The sequence below is a fragment of the Convolutriloba macropyga genome, chromosome 4, assembly GCF_964194025.1.
Source record: "Convolutriloba macropyga chromosome 4, txConMacr16.3, whole genome shotgun sequence".
Classification (NCBI taxonomy): domain Eukaryota; kingdom Metazoa; phylum Xenacoelomorpha; order Acoela; family Convolutidae; genus Convolutriloba; species Convolutriloba macropyga.
The window spans coordinates 15703252-15727753 of record NC_134471.1 but is presented as its reverse complement, the minus strand read 5'-3'; the positions used below and the strand labels follow the sequence as shown (position 1 = coordinate 15727753).

The following is a 24502-nucleotide window of genomic DNA, read 5'->3' as shown; positions in this document are numbered from 1 at the left end:
GATTATGCATACTATTCAGATGGCCTAGATACTAGTTCCATAGTTTTCGTATGGCCTATTTAGAGCACTTATATTTCAGCCAAGATAATGCCCCCGTTTTAATCAGGATTAACTCTTTTTAGTTGCTCCTATGTTCTAAAACTTCAGTATTCAAGATGCAAATGAGACGCTATGTATGTAATTTTTGGCTCGATTGGTCATAAATATCTCCCCCAAAACTAGGGTTGCAAAAAGGGGCGCGTTACTTTATTATCACGGGAAACAAAAACTCTTGTACCTTTGGGTGGTAGGGTGAGAGGGAGGAATTGAGGAGGTAAAGAACAGCTTTAGACTAAAAAATAATCAGTTTTTCTCAAAATTTTTATGTATCTACCAAATTACTGTACCTTGATGTCGAGTATAAAATTTGCAAACTTGTCAAAGTTTTATTGTTGAATATTGCCGAGAGGTAAAGCTTTTGTTAAACTAAATCCTCAGGGATCGGAAAGACCGTCTGAGAGAAAAGCGAACAACCCTTATGTCAGTTCGTGGCTCAGTAGCAATAAAGACCCGAAAAACATGACTAAAAAGGAAAAAGAAGAGTTCAAAAAGAGGGAAAAAGAGAGGAAGAAACAGGAAAAACTGGCGGAAAAGGAGGCCAAGAAAGCCCAAAAGGAGAAAGCGAAATATCTCGCTGTGAACAGGAATACCCAATCCAAATCTAACTCAAAAAGTGATTACAACAAAACGCAAAATGGAAAGTCTGGCAAAACAGGTGAGTAGAGAGTTTTTGTGTTCCCAGAGTAAAATTTTGCCTCAAAAATGAACATAACGAAATGATCGGTTTTGACCACTATTAATTCGGAAACGATTGTTTGCTTTATGTGGATAAAGACCGTTTATTCTTGACCCAATTTTTCTGGAAAAATTTTTTAATGACCGGTGTATGTAATAAAACTAATTTAAGTGCGGTTTGGGCACATTTTTGGGCAGCAATCGTGATCGCGGCCAATTTTAAAATTCAAGAAAACTCCATAAACAATTACGGGCCATACTGGAACACAAATGTCACGTTGAAAACGGGAACGATTTTAATGCAATGAAAAAATCAATTAATCTAAAGAAAAGAACTGTGCGGTCACTTTTCTGAACCCACAAAACATTTATAAGCTACGCCCCTAACAAATAACATTGCCGCTCTAGCGCAATTCTTGAAATGTTAGTCTGTTCATGTTTAATAATTTTAATTGTTCGCAAAAAATCGCTAGAAAATTGGTACAGGTCACTGATAATCATAGATATGACAATTCGTTTGAAATTGCTCCCAGAAGTTGTTTCCTCAACGAGTGCATATTCGGACCAATATGGTGATTTACATAAAATTTAGAATTTTTTCAAGATTCCTTTCATTTATCTACTCGTGATCATAATCAGTTCTGAGAAATTTAGATGCTCTGCTAAGGCAATCTGGGGATCCAGTATTGTTCAATCACGTGAATCACAGCTTGTTAAAACTCTGTTTAAAAGAAGCTTTGCACTTACTGTGAGAATTACTGAAAAAATCAATTAAAAACTTATAAACTCAAATCAAATAGTTGTAGAACAGACAGTGCAGAAGAGTTACGCCAAACCGAATTCTGTTGATTTCTCTTGATCTCCCTTTAGCATCCTGCTTGCTCTGATATTTTCTTACATTATATTATGCAGAAAATGAGATGAACTTGGCATGATAGCCGAGAGGTAAGGTGTGTGATTAAAACACCATTGATCGATAGTTCGATCCCCTGCCTCCTTGAAGCTGTCTGTGTAAGGATGAGCTCTTACTTAACCATAGCTTCAGGTTGACCACAGCCTGACCAATGTTGGCTGCAGTAATGGTACCGCGTGAAAGTCTCAGACGCAAAAAAAAGTGGCCATAGTCACCAAAAAAAAGAGCATGCATGCTCACTAAATGAACAGTCTGAGATGTGGGGAATAATAGAAAAAAAGGACAGCTGAGAACAGGCTACTGAGGCCTAATGATGCTTTGCTGCGCAGAAACAAATTATTTTATAACTTTCAGCCAAGTAAAAGTCAACAATCAAGTCTTGTTTACCATCTTACCTAAAAAAATTTCTATCTATTCTGTTTCGGCCCATTTATTTTGTGTCACTCAATTACAACTTATCTGTTGTTATATAAAACTTTACTTCGTAAAATATAGCACGTGCGCGTGGGGCGTAAATGTTGATTGCCCCCAAAGATGGAGGGGCTGAAACATTATAGATTCAAAGTATGATCAATTCAACTTTTTAAATTATAGTAGATCATTATTAGGATGCTTTTAAATTGCTAGCATTTATGGTGGTCAACCTGGGAAGCTGTTAGTATTAAAATTATTCAGTTACTCGCCTCAAAATCGAAAAACGAATAAAAGGCTATCAAAAGCAGTCAAAACCGCATTCTCTCGCAAAATATTGAACGCGTTTGACCACTATCCTCAATTGGGATTAACCCAACTCACAATCAATTCTGAACCCTTTTGATTCCAGGCTTTTGGAGCTCATCCAAAGATACGAGTGGCGTTTCCAGAAGTGCAAACAGTGCCTCCCGGACACAGTCTGTATCTGAGACAGACCCACCATCCAAGAGCAGATCTGGAATGGGGCAAGCAGGCAATGCTACCAAGGGGGGCCAGAACTCAAAAGCAAGTTACAGTTTCATATGAGTTTAATTTTCAATCAGGGTTGGCGCATTTTAATTAATTTATGTACTCTGTCGAAAACGGGTTTTTGGGTGAAAATGGAGAAATGTTTCAGTGAAGTGTCAGTAAAATTATTGCAATCCTATAATTCCTAAATCCTGTATCCATCTCGCGATAAATTACGTATTTTGTCTGAAAATCGTTCAAATTATATTAAGATAAAGATCCGGGTGAAATAATAGAGGGATGAAAAAAAATCGGGGTTAAAATATCGGGGGTGATGATAACAGGGGTGAAAAAGCAAGATACTTTTCAAAAACATATTTTGCTATTTTTAGGGAGGTGATGACGAGGACAGCTCTTATACATATGTAACTGAAACAAACTCAAAAAGCAAATCGCAAGGTAACAAACTATATCTTTAACCCAATATTTCAAAAAAAATAATATTTTAGCTAATTCTGACATAATAAGGTATCGACTGAAAGTATCAACTGTAAATTGGAGCACCTTAACTTGGACACTCTCAACACTAGTTATAATCGACAACCAGATCCTGAAAATATACCGAGTTGAACTATTAACCCTAATTAAACGTACAAGCTTAACTTCCGTTGCAAGACACTTGCAGGACTATATACACAAACTCTTCGAATTCTTACAAGCTAGCTGAATAACTTATTAGATTAGCAAACGTTTGATACGAGTTGTTGACAACGTTTCATTTTAAGAAACTTTTTGCATACAGGTAAAAATCAAGATGAGAGTACCTATGAAGATGGCAGACAAGCGAAAGGCTCCCAAAACAAACAAGCAGGAATGGACACAGCCGATAATTCCGATGAGTATTTCGATGACAGGGAAGTAAGTATTGTATTGTTAATAATTACAAAAGCATCATCTTGGATTAACATTTGAAGATTCTTAAAATAAAACGTCAATACCTGACATACTTATTTGTGGTGTCAGGACAACCCAATGCCAAAATACCCAAAATATACCCAATCTTTTAATCTAACGTTGAAACCACAAAAACGATTATTTAGCATAATATTTAGTTTGTGTATTTGGCCAGGCCTCGCAGGCCATGCGCATGTCTCAGCGGGCCGTGGGACTTGATATGAAACTATCACAATCGAACATGGAATTAAACTATCAAACTAATGGCGAGAAAACATGCTTGTAATTTCGAGTGCTAATTTGTAATCGGATTATTGAACGAAAAAATCATCCGAATTAAATTTGGTATAATGGGGTATAATGACATTGGGTATTTTGGTATTGGGTATTTTGTCATGCAACCCTTATTTGTATTACCGAAACTGGTTCCGGTCGGAAACAGCTTCTGATCAGAACATCCCAATCCAAAAGGACGTCTGATCAAATTGAACACTCGAAGTTTCTTGAGTACGGTTAAATCCAACTCAAGTGCTGAACCTTATCAGCCGAAAAAATGATCTATGAGTCCAACTAAATTACAAAGAGTTTGGCTTGTAACAATTCAAAAACTTAATTGTGTTTCTGCTAATGATGGCTAATCATGATGGTAGCCATCAGCACTTAATCAGACTAACAAATATAACAAAGTTTTCGACTTTAAAAAACTTTTAAAACGAAAAATAATTCTGCGAAGACTGCTAAGTTGAACCTTGATCAAACCAACTTGCGCTAAAAACTGTCTCTTGTCAAACATACTTCGGCTGCTAGCTGATTAGAAATAGGCTCTGTCTAGTTTCTAGCCAGGGTAAGAGTCACTTGAGATTGCAATTTGAAGTGATCAAATTAAGTCTACTTATTTGAAAATTTTTGATTCGGTGCTTGCGATGCGCACAGCAACGGTTCTAAGCCAGTCGTATTCTTATCAAAACTGTGGGCGTTTAACTGGTTTCCAAATTTTCGTAGAAAGTTGTCTCGCGTTTTCTAGTTATAAGACTATCAACGTACAATCACATTCACCCAGATACCACACACGAAACGAATGATTATTGAAAATTTGATAATGACAGAAAGTTTCTTTACCGAAGTTTTGTTTTCATTCATAGTGGAAAAATCACTTCATAGATTGTCGCATTTTTTAAAGATTTTTTACATTTCTTTTAATCATCGATACATATTATAACTGATCACTAACGCTCTCTAAAAAAGCTCTTTGACACACTATTTTGCCCGAAAAATTGAAGAGGGAAAAATTTTATTGCCTAATGATCTAAAATATCTTTCATATGTTGTTTGACGACACAAAACTTGAAAGAATACTCGTCATTTTCTTAGATGTTTTCTCTTATTTCTCTGTAGTTTAATAGGGAACACAGTTTCGTGGACGTTCTATACTGATTTTTAATTGCAAAAAGAAACCTTATCCTCCATCTGCACCAAAATCTGTTTTAGAAGCCAATAAAAAAAATAAAAGTAAAAAAAAATTCTTAAATTGCTCCGATAAAACAATCGAATCTTTCTTGATCTTGATTCTGGAAGAAGAAAAAAATGGGGTATTTTTGCGGGTGCATGTTTTTTTTCAGACTTTTAATGAAAAGCTACTCCATGGATAAATACAATGCTAAAAAATTGTTTTGTTTGTTTGAAAATTTACTTAGTTTGAAAACCCTGAGCATTAAAATCACAATTGCAAGTTGTATTATTAATTGTCAGACACTTAGTGAGTTTTTTAAAAATTTTCTCAGTCCTGAACGGCATTGAGTTGAAGACCGTTCGATTTTAATTGATACAGAATTGTTTCATGTTGCATTAAATAAAACGATTTTTAAGCTGAATACATTTTATAAATTTCTAACCGTGTCGGAAAAAACTCTTCAGAGAAATTGGCGACCACTTTTGATCACCCAGATAAGTTAATTGAGGACAATCTCTGAAGTCAGAGAAAATGAGCCCGACACTTCTCAATAGATTAAATTTTTTTGAAAACAACTAATTGTATTTCGAATGAACTACTTAGTTTCCACAAAGAAGGAAGGGCGCGAGCGAAAAGTATCTGCAACTTTTTCGGCTCTAACATAATGAAAATTATTTTTCAAAATTTTCAAGAAGAAGTAGAGCCACGCCAATTTGACGCACTTGAGGTTCGTAAGCGGAGTCATTTGCAATATAATTTGATATTTTTAAATTCAAAACGGGAAGTCAATGATAAGTTTTACTTTTAAAATGGTGCCATTAGTGGCTTGCAATGCGAAGTAACAGGTTTCTTTCATTAGTAATTGAAATTCCTTTGCATCGAATATCCAGATGACGGGAATTTTTATCTGAGTTTTTTTGCAGGCATTTTGGATTTCGAAAAAAAAAAATGTTGTTTCAGTTATTATATGTTTTTCTTACTTGAGATATTTTTCTTAAACGTATGCTTCAATTTTACAAATATTGAAAAAGAAAGGTGGTGTGGCTTTTAGCAAAGTTAAATTTTTACGTTCATAAAAGTCATTCATTTTTTTGCAGAGCATAATTTGCTCAAAGTGAAAGATAAAACAAAAAAAAACTAATTGTTTCGTCGAAGTGCAACAAAGTGAGACATTTTTTGAAAAACCTCCACCTTTTAGATTTTATTTAGATGCAAGTAGATCGTGCGAGCTAGCCATTCTGTGATTGTAAAATTTGCTGCGTCAGGTTGACGAAATTGTAAAGAACTCTCAAGATCTTTTCATCTTTTCCCAACATCTTTTAAGTTATATTGTCGGGGTTATTAATAGGAGATGATTATTACCAAGCTCTTCAATATTACAATCAGTACGACAGTACAGTAGGCTGTAACGGGTGAAATTTATTGAGTGATAACTGCTTCAATTAGACTAAATTTTTTTCTTAAGTTACTTCAATATTTACCTAAAATCCAATTTGTGCACCAAATTTTTTCGGAAGCCATCTTATCGATATGTGGCAATATGCTTGCTATTTGTCTTCGTAATTCGCATTTAAAATGCGAGGGCCGCTTACCCATTTATACACAAAATAGTCTTTTTTGTCTCTTATGTCCATTCGACTCGACGTTGTTGACAGCATTGGTGGAAAATAGTGATAAAAATTCCAGAACATTTATTCAAAAAATGTGCACTTCTGTGACGTAATGAAGGATTATAGGTTCGACTAAACTTTGGCCCTAGCAACTGTTGATTTAAATAGCAGTTTTATTTTAAGGCACCAAACGTTGCTGCTCTCCAAATGCTATCAAATATCAAAGATTTTGGTAGAATGCATTTTCTTGTTTCAAAGAGGCAAAATCGAAAAGGAATGTTAGCAACGGGACATGATTCACATTAAAACATTGTAAGCCCCCTCCCCCCCCCACCCACCTCACGTGCAACTTTACACCCAGTAGAGCCAAAAAATAATGAACCAGTTACATTGGATGTCGTCATACGGTACAAAAGGAAAATGAAAATAGTTTCTCCATTTCCAGGTTGACGATAGTGAAGAGAGTTCTGCTAAGAAAGGAGGGAAAAAGCCGGGTGGTAAGACCCCGTCTGATAAGGGCAGTGACTACTATTACACTTATGGGAGTGCATCTGGATCGGCATCTGATTCAAAAGCCAAAGACAAAAAGAACGACAGCTCAACTACTCTATTTTTCACATTTTTTTTCTTTCTATAAAGGATAGTTTCCACTTGTTCGTTCTCACCCAAGTTGAGGTACAAACCAAAATTGCCTTTGATCAGACCATCCCAGACAAATGTTACTTCTAATCAGACCGACCCAGACCGAAGAGACCTCTGATTAGACCTATCGTGCGCTAAAAAGTCCGTGTGCGCTCGAAAGTCTCTTCTGTTCAGATTAAGGGCGCTAAAAAGGCACTCCTGGTCACACACAATTGCACCCCTATTCGGCTCTGACCAGACTCAAATGTGCTTGAAATAGTCCGATCATAAACAGATCTCTTAAAATCTCTACAATATCTTCATTTCACAAAAAAATGCGTTTTTCAGTATTATTTTCATCTATGAAAAAGCAAATTCTAAGAGTATTGCTATAGAAACGAAAATCCAAGGTTGAAAAAATAATTTGTTCAGCATGCCATTGGTTTTTGAATCAATAGATGAATTTAAACAGCTTCCACAAAAAAAATGTCCTGATCAACAGTTGTTCAAAATTACTTGTAAAGGGTACCAAAAATTGCTTTCAGATGAGCTTTTTGGTTCTGATAAAAACCTATCAGATTTTAGATGAGTATCCGATCCGAACGCTGTTGCACTGCAGATCCACCATCTCTGATTAAGAAATTGACACAAAATTCAAAAACAAAATTACGCTCAAGTTTTTTTTTGTTCAGACTTGTTTTTGCTCCAAACGGCCACTGACTCGATCAGAAAAGGTCTATGCCATTCTTCAGACTAAGAAGGGTTCGATAAGTTTTCCAGACCAATAATTTCTAGACCTGAGCTCACCATTCACATGTGTCCGCTCGAAAATGGTCTGACCGGAGGTCAATTCGACCTGTGTACCTCGACCTGGGCAATTCTTGGTCAATAGTTGCATTCAATTTGGCAAGAAAGAAACACAGGAAAACTCTACATGATACTCGAATAATAGGGCTTGAATTAGAGCTTGAATACTTAAAATAACTTAAAATTACCTAAAATTACTTAAACTGAAAGACAGCAAACTGTATTTTAAGTTCAAAGTGAAACAAACTAACTGAATAAATATGTCAGCGTCACTGTGAAATGGTTTACAATTCGGCAAAGAAATCAGAACAATATGACAGTAGAAAACAAAAAGATTAACTAAATTATAGTGTGATACTAAAGCAGACCCGATGTGGGCTCCTTTTACAGCCTTAAAGTATAAAGAGCTAGGGCTACTTATTTCTGCGCGCAAAGTAGACTTACCTATATCTCTAAGACTATGTAAAACACTGAGAGTAAACTTCTATTATTACGGTGGTTAAGAAGTATAGCACCAGAGTCAATGGTATACACATGGTGTATCTAACTAAAAGACTGACTACAGTTAGTTCAGTTCCCTCTATATAAAAGAAAATAGTGTCTTCTCAGTCTCTGATTGGTTGAAGGTGTACATTCAGTATTTCCACTGCTACATCCATCTGGGGTCGAGAGTTTTAAATCCAAATCTGTGAAGTGTAGCAAAAATACGTTGAATGTGTCATCCTCTTTGAAGGGTAGGGTGAAGTGAGTGATGAGTTGTGTCCTCTCTGAAGTGGGTTGTGACTTTTGTCTTCGTCTGGAGTCCCTGTCAGTGAAGTAGTGACTAGTGTTGTCAGTGAAGAGGTTCGTCTTGTGGAACCATTGAGGATGCCAGTTACAGGGTGTGCTGGTCAGTAACGTCAGTCCTGTTGAGAGTATGCCCAACTGATCCCACTGTCCTGTAGTGAGGATTAATTCCTAGTTGGAGGATCGCTTGTAGTCTGTAGTCTGTAGTCAGTTTATCTCCACCTGGTACAAAGTTTGAACTAGTCGGATTTTTTACCAGCTTACCTTCTGGTGGAAATCCATCATTTAGCTACTGTGTGAGCTACTTTTCCTATTAAATCTATTGGTGAAATTTAATACCTTCTTTTGTAAGTCCCGACCGGGAGCAAGAAGAAAAGAACTGATCCTGATCTTCAATCTTGTGGAAAAAGAAAAGAATGTGGAGAGAGATATATATTGTGTAAAAAGGAAAAATTTTAAGATAGCAAGAAAGAGAAAAGAAGATAAGAAAAATTAGTTTCAGGTGAGTTTTTGAGAACAGTGAGCCTCGTTTGTGGGTCAGTGAGCCAATGGTGTTGCTGTAGGTCTGTGGCCTACGTCCTGTATTCGAACTCGAAGTCCGGAGCTCGATTGTGTGGATCACGGAAGAAGGCAAGGAATTCCTATTCACGTGCCAGACAAGCAGCAAGGGCACGAGGATACAGATCAACGTTACAGCGTGGTTGTAACAACGCAAGAAGGTGATTGAAGATCTGTGTTTCTTCTTGTGAAGGCTGTCGATCGACGCAGAAAAAACCGAACACGTTTTTGTTTGATAGCTAGATTTTAGCATTTACCATTACCCGCTTATTACAGACGCAAAAAGCAGTATTTCAAGTGATCTTGCTCAGTTTGTTAAGCATAGTCCGTTTTTATCTGATAGCATCTGTTCTAGATTAAGCTGTGGATTTTGCTAGCCTGAAAAAGTAACTGAAAAAAACTAGCAGCAAAATTTCAAAAAAACGACCCACGCTCGGACGCAATAACATACATTCGAATGAAGATAAGTTTCACTCTCCTACGCAGCCTATTTATCTGTCTTAGATGCTGCCGTGATATAAAAGTGTAAAAGTATGTTAGTGTAAATCGTGTGTTAATTATGAAAAACGCAGATAAGATAATATTCAAATAACCCTATAAGGAGAATATACGCTGAAAAAGTTCTACTATTACATTTAAAAAAGTTGTTCCGCTGCGTAGCAATAACAATTCCAAGCCCAAAAACGAGCAAAAAGATGACCAGTATATGTCCAGTGCATCCAGGAAGGCACAGATGCCAAAAGCGGGCAATGAGACGAGAGATGGAGGGGGCCAGGCGGGGTCAGGTCAGATCAACAACCAACAGAGTAAAGATGTAAAGGTAAAACAACACCCCCCCCCCCACCCACTCCCCTACTCGACTCCGAAGGAATATTCATATATAATAGACTTTTCAAAACTATAATAATGAATTGTAATGGCTGGTCAAACCTCGTAAATTTGCATTTGCAAACCCTTGTTGATTCAAAAAAGCGCATTATTTTGAATACACAAGATAATAAAAGATTTTTTATTGAAGAACTTAAATATATTCCTAAGTTTGAAATCCCCTTGTATAATCTTAGTTAATTGCAAAATTCTCGTCATTTCAAATCGTGAACAAGTCAAACTGTCACGGGGACAAATTTTGAAATCAAACCCATAAAACCAGATTTAACTGTGGCAGGGTAATCCTCATGACCGCAAGCCTGATTTTGTAGTTTTGTAGTTGGTTTCAAGCCACCCCGCTCATTGGGTGAGACGAAAACGTAATTAAATTACTGACTGCTTATGAAAATACAAATTGTTTTCACGAGTGAAAAGAAAACCGTGCCGGCAAATGAATCCAGTTCCGGCGGTTCCAGTTGACGACGCAAACTCTAGAACGCCTCTAGTCTCTGTTTAAGTACTTGAGTAAGATTCGTGGATTCAGTATAGCATAAAATAAGTATATCATCGGGGCGCTAGTTGTTTTTTTAGACATTTTAATTCCATTGTCAGATATAAGATACTATAGGCGACGCCAGTATTTAAAAAAATGACACAATAGTTCTAAAAAGAAGAGCTAAAGACCGTTACATCTTCAACTGCAGAAGTACTGAGCAGTGATAATTTTTATTATTCAGCATTCTCGTCTCAAATCGGGGGTCTAGGAAATAAACCCCCACGGAAACCCCCCCCCCCCCCACTTAACTCTAGATAGGAAATAAATTCCCACGGACATAAACCCCCATTTTAAAATTGAATTTCCGTCGTGATAATTTGTTCGGTTGTGATAGTTTCATATCAAGTCCCACGGGCCGTTGAGTCATGGCCATGGCCCGCTAGGCATGGCCAAACGAACTAAATGCGCAGCTCTTTAATAGTAAAGTGGGGGTTTATTTCCTAACTAAAATGAAGAGGGTTTTTTCAGCAACCGTCTCAACCCTAGTCGAGACCTGGAATTTATGAATAGACCTATCAACTCCAGGTGGGTGGGGGTAAATATTGAATTATATTACACGGTCGAGGACCCTAGTTAAATTCGAGGCTAATTCTTTCCATAAGTCCAGGCAAATTCTTTTCATATGCAAAAATGTGGCAAACTAAAAAGTTCCGACAACATCTGGGTTCAATCTTGTGATCTTCTCCAATCTTACCCAATGCTTAACCAATTGCGCTACATGTCCTTAACTTTGCAGGAAATTGAAAGCAAGTCATTATAACGGAAGCGAGCGTAATTCCAGGACATGTTTTATTGTCCAGCCAAATTCCAGAACACCTTTATTGTCCAGCCAAATTCCAGAACACCTTTATTGTCCAGCCAAATTCCAGGACGTATGTTTTAGTTCCAGCCAAAGTCCAGGACATCACATTAGGTCCAGACAAATTCTGTTCATAACCAATATCTGCCGAGGACAGTCTTTTCATACCTTAAATCTGTCGAGGACAGTCTTTTAATAATTCCAGGTCTCGGCAAGGGAAATCAACTCTCAAAACTTAAAAAGCACTAATTTGACCACACCTTGTTCAATTTCAAGTTTGCACAGAACCAAGCATTGTTTTCTGTCTGTTTTCCACAAGACCGCTCCGCTACAGGGTGGAATGGGTGCAGATAAAGGCGGGGGAGCTGTGGCGGTAGGTGCAGGTGGAGGGGCGGATTCTGATGACGAGGAGGAATATGAGTACTCCTACACTTCAGTGTCCTATTCTGGCTCCAGTGGGAGCAAGGGCAAAAAAGGAAACAAGGAAGACGGGAAAGATGACAAGTGTGTACAATAAAGTTCTTTTATTTTGTAAATATTACGTTGCAAAAGTCTAAAGTTGCATTTCGCGTTCAAAAAACGGTTGTGTTATCTGTAAAGATAAGTGACAGAAAGCATGATTTTCGTCGGTCGTTGTCACGGATAAACAAAACGAGTTCGCGATTTTGAGCTTTGAGTTAGCCTAAAATCTTAAAAGTCGAATTTAGTAATACTTTAGACCCAATTCAGAGACTTGATTGTTCTTGTGAGCAGTGACATAGTTAAACGCAAAACAGATAATTGTCTTCTTAATTCATAACTAGTATGCCGGGGACTTTTCTTGAAATTAACTACCAATTAGGTTTTCTTTCATTTCGTTGTAAAATATTTCATTTCATTGTATAATATTCATTTCTTTCATTAAGATGTTAAATATCGCAGTTAGTAAAAACCGCGATAGCAAGAACAAATGTGATATTAAAAGATGGTCATGAAAAATAGTGACAAACTTGAGTTCATTTCATTCAAAATGTACTTTTGCCACATAATGACAGTTCAAGTCGAAAAATCAATCCAGGCTGCCCACCCTAGACAAAACTGTGAAAACATGCTTATGCTTGTATGGTGGCTTAGAAAACTCTCCAAACTGAAAACGGCACGGTAAAGAGCCGTATCATATTTTGAGTCGTATAAAAATTTCAAATTGAACACGTAATCATAAGTTGCGCTTTGAAATTAGTCAACACTATCCTATAAAAATAGAAATAAAATTGAATGTTACTCATATTCAAATTATTGATCAACAATTTTTATAAAGTGATGCTCAATACTTTGAAAAAGTACAAAGCTTAGTACGCCGCTGTTCAAGTAAAACTCAAATTTGAGCAACCAATTTTTTCTGAGATATTTTCAAAATTGATTCGGCATGGCCTGCTTCCAAAAATCAATTAGTTTAGGAACCTTTACAACACTCTTTTAAGTTTAATGTAATATTTGTATTACTTATGGTGTTAATAATTATAAATTAATGAGTGTATTTTTCACTCGTACTCTATACTATTTTGAAGGCTAAAAAATAGCACTTAAACTTTTAATGTCTTGGTCAGGACTTGTACTCACACTGGCAAGTGTTGGCCAAGACGCGCCCAAGTCTACCGGTCAAAAGGTGCCTTTTCAAGCAAAAAAATTAACCGGAAATTACTGGTCATCTGATATGGACTTATATTCGATTCTAGCGCCAACCGAAAAGGTTCAGATGTAAACCGACAAGAAAAAACAAAAAACGATCAAAACCAGGCTGTAAAAAGACAGACAAAAGAGACAAGAAGTGTGGTAGCAGGTCAACCCAGACAGTCAGAGGCTGTGAAAAGTAAAGACAAGAAGACGGAATCGTCCGGAGATTACACATATGACGAAAATGGTGAAAAAACGCAGATACTTGCAAATAAATGTTTTTATGACTGTGATGAGAAGGGCTTTTTTGTTACTTTCTCCAAGTGTTTGAAAATTCAAAGATTTTCAAATGTAAATAAGCTCTGGTTTCAGAACTGTTCTCAGGTAATTCGAATTTTTGTTGTCAATGAGAGGTCATAAAAGATTGTGATCTTAATTTATTAAAAAGGAGCATAACTGGGTACTTTTATGGAGTTCAGTTAATTTTTCAAACTGCTGTTAAAGTGAAGCGAGAAAACATATCGAGAGAAAACTTTTTTTACTTGTGGCAATTTAACTTACAGTTTTTTTTACTGTTTTTCATCTTTACTATTTACAGCTATTTAGGAGATCTATTTATTCTATTGCTTCAGATATTGACTTTTCAAAGAACAGCTGATGGCTGATGTGACTAATGGTTTGTATTGTAATGCTAATGGTCTTCAAAAAAATTTGAAAATTTTCATGTTTTGCCCGACTCGGTTTTTTGGTTAGTTTACAAAAAATGTTATTAATTTATTTGGTTTATTCGTTTTGTAGCTCTTTTTTTATCTATCGCTTAGTGACAACAAAGATTAGTCTCGTTGGCTCTTTAGTAAGAGGTAACTGCTGCCTCTCAATTTATTATTTCCGGTGTATATCAAACTTTTGTTCACAAGTTTAACAACCAATGTTCCCAAATATTTTCCATAAATTATTTCCATTTTTTTTCATTTTGTTGTATTTGCTCTCTTTTATCTGCATTTCCTTAAGTGCTGGTCACTTGAACTCTAAGTATTCATGATCAGATTTGCTCATTTTATTTAATACATCTCGGTTCCTCTTTGATAACAACTTTGACACCTCTTGTTTTCTAAAAAAAAATCAATAGTTTTTTGATATTTCCGCTTATTGTGATCGTTTCGATTATGTGTCAATTATTCCAATAAATAAAATTCTCAATGGCACACTGATGAGGCATAACTGTGTCTATTTATTCCTTTTTAGTGGAATTTACTATTTTAAACCAATTGGTCATCACTGGAGTTTGAACTTTTGTGGCGCTATGAAATCCTCCGCACCAAAGGAAGTAGCATTTTGTCAGCAGACGGAAGAAGATGAATCTTAGGTCCTCATGAAAAAAATACTTCTTGTACAGAAAGTCTGTCACTATTTCACTTTTCTTTCAATAAGCTTCATTGATTTCTCTCGTAAAGTTACTCGTCAACATTGCGATGAAGTAGGAGTTTTTTTTAAATTAACTGAGATTAACATTGAAAGCGGAGATAAGATTCAATTAAATGAACTATTATTATTGATATCATATGAAGTGTCTGTAAATTTTCTGCAAAAGTAGATCACCGATTCTTGTCGTCACACAAATTAAATATAAAAACGTTCTTTAATAGAGCTGGCTCAAAACTGTGTCCTTTTTGGCACCTTGGGTTTAGGAGAAATATTGCCCTTTCCAGAGACTGCTCTATAATAATTGAAAAAAAGAGCATAACGAAAAAGAATACTGCACATGTATTTCGAGTAAAAAGTTTTTTGAAAATATTTGGACAATACTTGTGGTTGTAGGTTTGTTGTTGCCTTTCGAACTTCGAACGTTCAATTGAGTCCTAATTGCTTCCTTGCTCAAGCAATTAAGCTCATGCAACTCAACTTACATTTTTCAAAATCAATTTTGAAAAAAATTTATCATTTCAGCTTATGATGATACTGTGGTTTCCTCAAAAATGTTTAAACTCAGAGCTTAGCTCATTTAAAATTAGTCATGATCGCTATTTAGCTTGCTTTCAGAGGCGCCTTTTTGATTGATTGGAGAATGATAGGCAAGTTTGAGCCATAACCTCGCCTAGATTCACCGTATTTTTGAAATTGCACATTGATGTCTACTTTACTTATAAAATGAATTGGGAACGCAGTTTTTGTCCATAATTTTCAATGAATAATGCACATAAATTACTCACATATATCTTCCTTTGAAGCACGATGGTTTGGTCTAGTGCGCTAACCGATCAGCAGAAGCGCAGAAGGTGGTTCGAGCCCCACCAAAGAACATCGATTCTTTCTTTTTTATTTTAACTTGGAAATTTATTTTATTTTGCTTTTTGTTTGTTTGTTTAGTATTGATCAGTTATTATAAGAGATTACTTACCTGAAGCAATTGAAACCCCTCCCTCATACTCTACGGGGCTAGCCAAGAGGTCAAACGACCAATTCAAGTACAATGCCAGTAGCAGTCCTTCACGGCACGTGAAATGTCTGAGTCCACCTGACGCTGAAGAAATGTTTTAATACAGTGGTTTCCAAAACTCAATTTTAACAAGAACTCAAATTCTTTCTTAATGTATATAAACTTTCTTCACCAAATGGTTGGTCATAAAATGTGTGTATAAACTGTGAAAACGTCCTTATGCTTGTATGGTGGCTTAGAAAACTCTCCAAACTGAAAACGGCTCGGTAAAGAGCCGTATCATATTTTGAGTCGTATAAAAAATTTCAAATTGAACGCGTAATCATAAGTTGCGCTTTGAAATTAGTCAACACTATCCTATAAAAATTGAAATAAAATTGAATGTTACTCATATTCAAGTTATTGATCAACAATTTTCATAAAGTGATGCTCAATACTCTGAAAAAGTACAAAGCTTAGTACGCCGCTGTTCAAGTAAAACACAAATTTGAGCAACCAATTTTTTCTGAGATATTTTCAAAATTGATTCGGCATGGTCGGCTTCCAAAAATCAATTAGTTTAGGAACTTTTACAACAGTATTTTAAGTTTAATGTAGTATTTGTATTACTTATGGTGTTAATAATTATTAATTAATGAGTATATTTTTCACTCGTACTCTATACTATTTTGAAGGCTAAAAAAGAGCACTTAGACTTTTAACGCCTGTGTCAGGACTTGCACTCACACTGGCAAGCGTTGGCCAAGACGCGCCCAAGTCTACCGGTCAAAAGGTGCCTTTTCAAGCAAAAAAAAGTAACCGGAAATTACTGGTCATCTGATATGGACTTATATTTGATTCTAGCGCCAACCGAAAAGATTCAGATGTTAACCGACAAGAAAAAACAAAAAACAATCAAAACCAGGCTGTAAAAAGACAGACAAAAGAGACAAGAAGTGTGGTAGCAGGTCAACCCAGACAGTCAGAGGCTGTGAAAAGTAAAGACAAGAAGACGGAATCCTCCGGAGATTACACACATGACGAAAATGGTGAAAAAACGCAGATACTTGCAAATAAATGTTTTTATGACTGTGATAACAAGGGCCCTTTGTGACTTTTTCCAGGTTTCTCAAGATTCAAAGATTTTCAAATGTAAATAAGCTCTGGATTCTGAAGTGTTCTCAGGTACATCGAATTTTGGGTTTTCGAAAGAAAACTTTTTTACTTGTGGAAATTTAACTTACTGTTTTCACTGTTTTTCATCATTAATTTTTACAGCTATTTAGGAGATCTATTTATTCTATTGCTGCAGATATTGATTTTTGAAAGAGCAGCTGATGGCTTATTTGACCAATGGTTTGTATTGTAATGCTGATTGTCTTCAAAAAATTTGAGAATTTTTATGTTTTTCCGGACTCGGTTTTTTGGTTATTTTATTATCCTCATTCCCAGTGTCACTCTTGGTTGATATTGAATTTCCCATAAGGTTTTTATTTTGAATCAACTTAATGCTTTCAATTTATGTATAATGTTAACCAGAGTGACATCACTCGTTTTTGAAAAATGTCATTATTTTTTTTGGTTTAATCGTTTTGTAGCCCTTTTTTATCTATCGCTTAGTGCCAACAGAGTTTAGTCTCGTTGGCTCTTTAGTAAGAGGTAACTGCTGCCTCAAATTATTAATTCAGCTGTATATTTAACTTTTGTTTACAAGTTTGATAACAAGTGTTTTTCCATTTTTCTTCATTTTGTTTTTGTATTTGCAGTCTTTTGTCTGCATTTCCTTAAGTGCTGGTCACTTGAACTCTAAGTATTCAGGATTAGATTTGCTCAATTTATTTAATACATCTTGACTCTTCTTTGATAACAACTTTGATACCTCTTGTTTTCTATAAATATGAATGATTTTTTGATATTTCAGCTTATCTGTGATCGTTTCGATTATGTGCCAATTAGTCTAATAAATAAAATTCTCAATGGCACACTGATGACGCATAACTGTATCTAATTATTCCTTTTCAATGGAATTTACTATTTTAATCAACATTAACATGAAGTAGGATTTGGTTTTTAAAGTTAACTGAGATTAACATTGAAAGCGGAAATAAGAATCAATTAAATATACTATTATTATTGATATCTTTTGAAGTTTGTGTAAATTTTCTGCAAAAGTATACTAACGATTTTTTTCGTCACACAAATTATACATAAAAACGTTCTTTAATATAGCTGGCTCAAAACTGTGTCCTTTTTGGCACCTTGGGTTTAGGAGAAATATTGCCCTTTCCAGAGACTGCTCTATAATAATTGAAAAAAGAAGCAAAACGAAAAGAATAACGCACATGTATTTCCAGTAAAAAAAATTTTTGAAAATATTTGGACAATTTTTGTGGTTGTAAGTTTGTTTTTTGCCTTTCGAACTTCGAACGTTGAATTGAGTCCTAATTGCTTCCTTGCTCAAGCAATTAAGCTCATGCAACTCAACTTACATTTTTCAAAATCAATTTTGAAAAAATTTTATCATTTCCGCTTATGATGATACTGTGGTTTCCTCAAAAATGTTTAAACCCAGAGCTTAGCTCATTTAAAATTAGTTATGATCACTATTTAGCTTGCTTTCAGAGGCGCCTTTTTGATTGATTGGTGGATGATAGGCAAGTTTGAGCCATAACCTCGTCCTAGATTCACCGTATTTTTGAAATTGCACAGTGATGTCTACTTTACTTATAAAATGAATTGGGACTGCAGTTTTTGTGCATAAATTTCAATGATTAATGCACATAAATTACTCACATATATCTTCCTTTGGAGAAAAAAGTTCGCAGCTGGATGCTAAATGAAGCTAAATGAAGTTTGCAAAATTGTATACTCTTTGCATTAAAACTGTTTTTCTTGCATTTGATGGTAATTTTGAACTCCAGTTAACGGAAATATTGTTTACTTTGCTCAGTTTTTGTTCACTGAACAATCCATTAAAACCTTGAAACCAAAAAAAAAATATTTCTTCAAAAGTAAAATTTTTTAAACGAACCTTATTGTATACAATTTTTTATTTGGATACAATAACTGAAAGCCGTTTTTTTAACTTGTTTGCTGGATCATGGAAATAAGATTTGATCTCATCTCTATAGTTTTTGTCATCTTAGCTCTCTTTCAAACCAGAAAAAGAAATATAAAAATGAAACACAGCTGCTGAGATATTTACCAATATTCTCTCCCATATATCTCTGACCACATGAGGCTTCAGTTGATGTAAACTTTGTTTCTGTTTATAGTTAATTTTAGTTTTAATGTCTGTGTTTTTTTCCTGAAGTACAGTGGGTCAATTTTAGGAACTTTTGCGTACATTTGCTTACCTTAATCTTTTTTACAAACTTCTTATTTACAGTTTTGCTAGAAAGTATCAAAGATCATAACTTCTATCTCTTTTCCTTCAAGCTACAAATTACATAGAAAATTTTTTAATATGACACACCTACGTGAGGAAGGAAATATTTTCCCAACCGCAATTTTTTTCAGTCATTTTTCTCCGATTGATATTTTCATTATATAGAAATCATCATGCATTGATACCAAAGCTTGTTAAGCTTAAAATATTAGAAATATTTTTTTGAATCTCACTTTTTACGAGGAGTTACTGGGGTTTGAAGTTTTGCAAACGTTAGGCTCACTTCCGTTTTGTTCACATTTGTCGTAGTTTTTGTAGTCTACTTAACAATTGTTATAAAATCTGCTTATGTTATCAAAGATAAAAGAGAGTTGATGGATTGTTTGAACCAATTCAGTTGCCTCATTCCGAAAATAAAGCTGCTTTTCGAAACTCTAGCATATTTTTCATTTTGCATGAGAAATGGCGCCAGATATTCTTCTTTGACAATTTTTGTCCAAACTTACCGGTAGTGCAGAAATATAAATGCGGATCATCGTTCACAAGGATGAGGATTTTTTAACTCTGGTTTTTATGAATGTGCTCTGAAAACAACATTTTTTTAAAAAAGAAAGGCTTTATTTATTATTTTACATATTAGGTTTTTAATCCCCAATGCGTTTATTGCGTAAATAAATAGGAACGATTATCAGCCCTGCAGTGATAGCAAGTCAAGAACGGATTTTGTCCAAAACGTAAAGGTACTATTAGCTATCTAAGGAGCTAATAGGAAGATATCCCACGCTTTCATTGACACCTAGTGGTTTTTCAGATACTAATACTCGATATGTGTTTGAAAATCGCCAATTCTTTCTGATATATAATTTTTTTGTCTTTTTAGTTCTTTCGTTAAATTGTGGAACAAAATTGTATCTTATTGGACAAGCAGCAATCGCATGAATAGTTTTGGTCTAATTGTGGAATTCAACATTTCAAAAACTGCTTGGGTTGTAATAGGGCACTGTTTTCATTTTGCCCGTTTTCCTTTTTTTGTTAATGACAGACGAGTATAATATCAAATCACAACTCAATTTTTCTCAAGTCAAATTTACGAGGAATTGAATCTCATTAAACATGCGTTAAAACTTCAGCGTGAATTTTATGGTTCTAAAAGTCACAAAACTGTGTTTTGTGTATATTTTGACTAAACCTTGGTAATGGGATGTCAAATAGGCAGTAAAAAGTCGACGAAATTACTCTGTTTTTGTTGGAATCATGCGGTTCTTATTAAAAAAATCAAAAAAAACTATCGTTTCTTCAAGTTTGCCACTTATGTCTCAATTCTGTCGCCTAGTGGAGTTGTCTTAGCAAACCGAGAGGTTGCAATGTTTTTCAAGTAAGAAAATCCCGCATTTTATAGGATATAGTCTTGATTTTTGTGAATTTTGCCCACAAAATAGGAGTGGGCAAATGATTAAGTTTAATGTTTTTTTGTGAACAGATTCTGATTTTAGAGCAAACGACTCCGTTTTCTGGTAAAAATTGACTTTTTGAATTTTGTTTGTTTTTGTTCGTTTCTTTTTTTATTAACAAAGATTCTGGATAATCAACAGTCTTATTTGTTTTCTATGAAGACTAAAATGAGCTCATTTAGTAATTTCAGTTGATAGCAAATGGTTTTCATGTCAATGAAATTAACTTAGTTTTAATTTCATTGTGTTTTAGTCGTAAGTAGTAAGAGAATCTGCCATATGCTTGTAGGGGGGGGGGGGGTTCGGACCCCCCCCCCTACAAGACTTTTTACCACCGAAAAACTGATTTTCTCTTTCTGAAACAAAGTTTTTTGGCTAAGTTTTGCCAGCCTGTGAGAAGTTCTTGGGTTAAGCAGTCTGGCGAAACTTATCCAAAAAACTTTGTTTCACAAAGAGAAAATCAGTTTTTCGGTGGTAAAAAGTCTTGTAGGGGGTGGGGTCCGAACCCCCGCCCCAACAAGCAAATGGCAGATTTCCGCTGTGGCAAGGTTTGCTGTATATAGATTAAGCTGTTACCTAAGTTCTAGACTCTCACCAAATGTTTTTGGTGAAAACATAAAAAATCCAATATAAGACACCAGAGGCCAAAAAATTTCAAAAATTGAAAAATTTTTTCCAAAATTTTTCAAAGTTTTTCAAAGTCCTAAAATGGTCTGAAATGGATTTTGCGCTATGAAAGAGCACTAAAACGTGATTTTTTGTTGACTTCATTTTTTTCACCTATGCAGTATAGGGGTTGAAACACACAAAATTTCAAATTTTTGAGGAAAAATTTTCAAAATTTTTTAGAGTCCTAAAATTGTATGAAATGGGCTTTGCGCTATAAAAGAGCACTAAAACGTGATTTTTTGTTGACTTCATTTTTTTCACCTATGCAGTATAGGGGTTGAAACACACAAAATTTCAAATTTTTGGGGAAAAAATTCCGAAATTTTTCGGAGTTCTAAATTGGTATGAAATGGATTTTGCGCTATGGAAGAGCAGTCAAAGGTGGTTTTTTGTTGAGTTCACTTTTCTTCACCTAGGCAGTATGGGGGTCAACACATAAAAATTTTGATTTTTTGAGAAAAGAAATCCAAAGTTTTGTAAAGTCCTAAAATGGTTTGAAATGGATTTTGCGCTATGAAGGAGCACTCAAAAGTGATTTTTGTGGACCTTTTTTTGTTCAACCAGGTAAGACCGGAACACCTCAGTTTCTGGAATGGTCTGAAATAATTCAAAGAGCAGTCAGAAGCAGTTTTTAATGACACTACTACTGCAAATGTGCAGTATGATGTGGAAAGCATGTCTTTATTTTTTTGTATGCATTTGTAACTATCTATATTTCTATCTAAACAAGTAGGTATATTTGCCTGAATGAGCTCAAAAATGTAATTTTCATGTCTGACTGAGTAATTGAAAGAAATGGAAGAATGAAAATTTTACGTATAAAATTATGCGTACTCATATATATATATATATATAATAATGAAAGTATAAATGAAAGTGTATATTTGTTTTTAAGTAAATATAATTGTGCTTAAGTTTAATAATATTTTGATATGAGTATAAGCTGGAATGTATGTTTTCGTGTAGATATTGTAATTGTGTGTATATGTCAAGACGTGTATGGTTTTATGTGTGTATGTTTTTCTATATGTATGCGGTGGAAAATATGTATATATGTCTGAATGTGTTGATAGGGGTTGAAACACACAAAATTTCAAATTTTTGAGGAAAAAATTTCAAAATTTTTCGGAGTTCTAAATTGGTATGAAATGGATTTTGCGCTATGAAAGAGCAGCCAAAGGTGGTTTTTTGTTGAGTTCACTTTCCTTCACCTAGGCAGTATGGGGGTCAACACAAATAAAAATTTTGAATTTTTGAGAAAAAAATTCCAAAGCTTTGTAAAGTCCTAAAATGATTTGAAATGGATTTTGCGCTATGAAGGAGCACTCAAAAGTGATTTTTGTGGACCTTTTTTGTTCAACCAGGTAAGACCGGAACACCTCAGTTTCTGGAATGGTCCGAAATAATTCAAGGAGCAGTCAGAAGCAGTTTTTAATGACAATACTACTGCAAATGTGCAGTATGATGTGGAAAGCATGTCTTTATTTTTTTGTATGTATTTGTAACTATCTATATTTCAATCTAAACAAGTAGGTATGTTTGCATGAATTAGCTCAAAATTGTAATTTTCATGTCTGACTGAGTAATTGAAAGAAATGGAAGAATGAAAATTTTACGTATAAAATTATGCGTACTCATATATATATATATATATATATATATATATATATATGTATGTATATATAATAATGAAAGTATAAATGAAAGTGTATATTTGTTTTTAAGTAAATAACATTGTGCTTAAGTTTAATAATATTTTGATATGAGTATAAGCTGGAATGTATGTTTTCGTGTAGATATTGTAATTGTGTGTATATGTCAAGACGTTTATGGTTTTATGTGTGTATGTTTTTCTATATGTATGCGGTAGAAAGTATGTATATATGTCTGAATGTGTTTGTATATATGTATTTATATGCATGCAAGTCTGACGAGAGAGGAAGAGAGAAGTACCTGGAGGAGGGCAACTTAATTCCTTAGAAGAATGTTATTGGTTTCCACGATCCAAAAATATTATATCTTACAAACAGATTTTGACCTTCCGTGTGGTCAAAACTCACGCTTTTGTTCTTTAAACATTGGCAAACAAAATGTTACAACCGAAGACCACAACAATTTTTTGATGTTCTGAGCATGCTTTTTTTGAAAATTGTTGAATTTTCTACACCTATCTAGTTACTATATTAAAAACTATGAAGATTCTTTAGAGAAAAAAATTAAATTAATGCTTTTGTCTTTTAATCCTTGGCAAGAAAATGAAAAAAAGCTGAAACACAGTAGACAAAAACAATTTTTTGATGTTCTGAGTATGCTTTCTTAAAAACAGAGAATTCTCCACACTAATTCAGCTACCCTATTAGGATTGAGCAAGACTGTTTTCAGGAAAAATATATTTGAGATGAATTGTTGAGAGATAAACAATAAATTGAGCTAAGTAAAAAGAATAAATTCTGTACAAAACCAAAAAAGTTGGTAGGAAAACTAAGATATGCAGGAGCAGGTTAACTTTTTTAGTTAAAAAAAGTAGATTGATAGCAATTCATCAAGAGCTTGATCCAAACAAAATTTTAATGATGTACAAGAAGAATAGTTTGCACTGCAACTGTAAAAAATAGCTAATTTTACAGAAGTTTATTAGCCAATTGATCAATTAAGCAAGAAGGAACACAACCTCTGTATCTGCGGGGCTTGCTAGAAACAACTTCAATAGTGTATAAGCCTGTTTGCGTATTGGGAATAACACTAATGGATAATGCGTGCTGGGACTGAAATCTTAAACAAAGGCGAATAGCTTCTTCAGTAAATGGTTCCAACATACTCAATATACTCAACCATTGAACACTGGAAGTAAAATACCAGAGCACCTCAAGCCAACAAAAATCAAATGGGTTCATTATTGTTCTTTCTTGGATCAAATTTACTGTGCATTCCGTAACCCAGTGTATATATTTTGGATGACTTATTGTTCTGTTAGCGTTTTAAAATATCATAACCCAAACGATATTTGATAGAGCATCGGAAAGAGGTACATCCAATAGTGTTTGAAAAGAGCAGAGTCTATTTAACATATAATTGGGCTAAGAAGTCTGGCGAACCTTTCGGTATCGAACACAACACTACTGCTACCTACTACTGCTACTACCTACTACTACAACCTGCAACTGCTATCTACAATTAGTCACTACTACTACTACTACTACTACTACTACTACTACTACTACTACTACTACTACTACTACTACTACTACTACTACTACTACTACTACTACTACTACTACTACTACTACTACTACTACTACTACTACTACT

The 24502-nt window shown here is 34.7% G+C and overlaps 1 protein-coding gene across 1 annotated transcript in view; it reads left to right on the top strand.

Moving 5' to 3' along the window:
* LOC142337993 (uncharacterized) overlaps positions 1-24502 on the top strand; it is a 244820-nt gene that overhangs the window by 16817 nt on the left and 203501 nt on the right. Inside the window, exons 9-16 of the mRNA XM_075387627.1 lie at positions 478-754; positions 2511-2665; positions 3001-3067; positions 3411-3526; positions 7068-7210; positions 10055-10214; positions 11936-12120; positions 13332-13516. Coding sequence (XP_075243742.1) covers positions 478-754; positions 2511-2665; positions 3001-3067; positions 3411-3526; positions 7068-7210; positions 10055-10214; positions 11936-12120; positions 13332-13516 — 1288 coding nt within the window. The remainder of the gene's footprint in view (positions 1-477; positions 755-2510; positions 2666-3000; positions 3068-3410; positions 3527-7067; positions 7211-10054; positions 10215-11935; positions 12121-13331; positions 13517-24502) is intronic.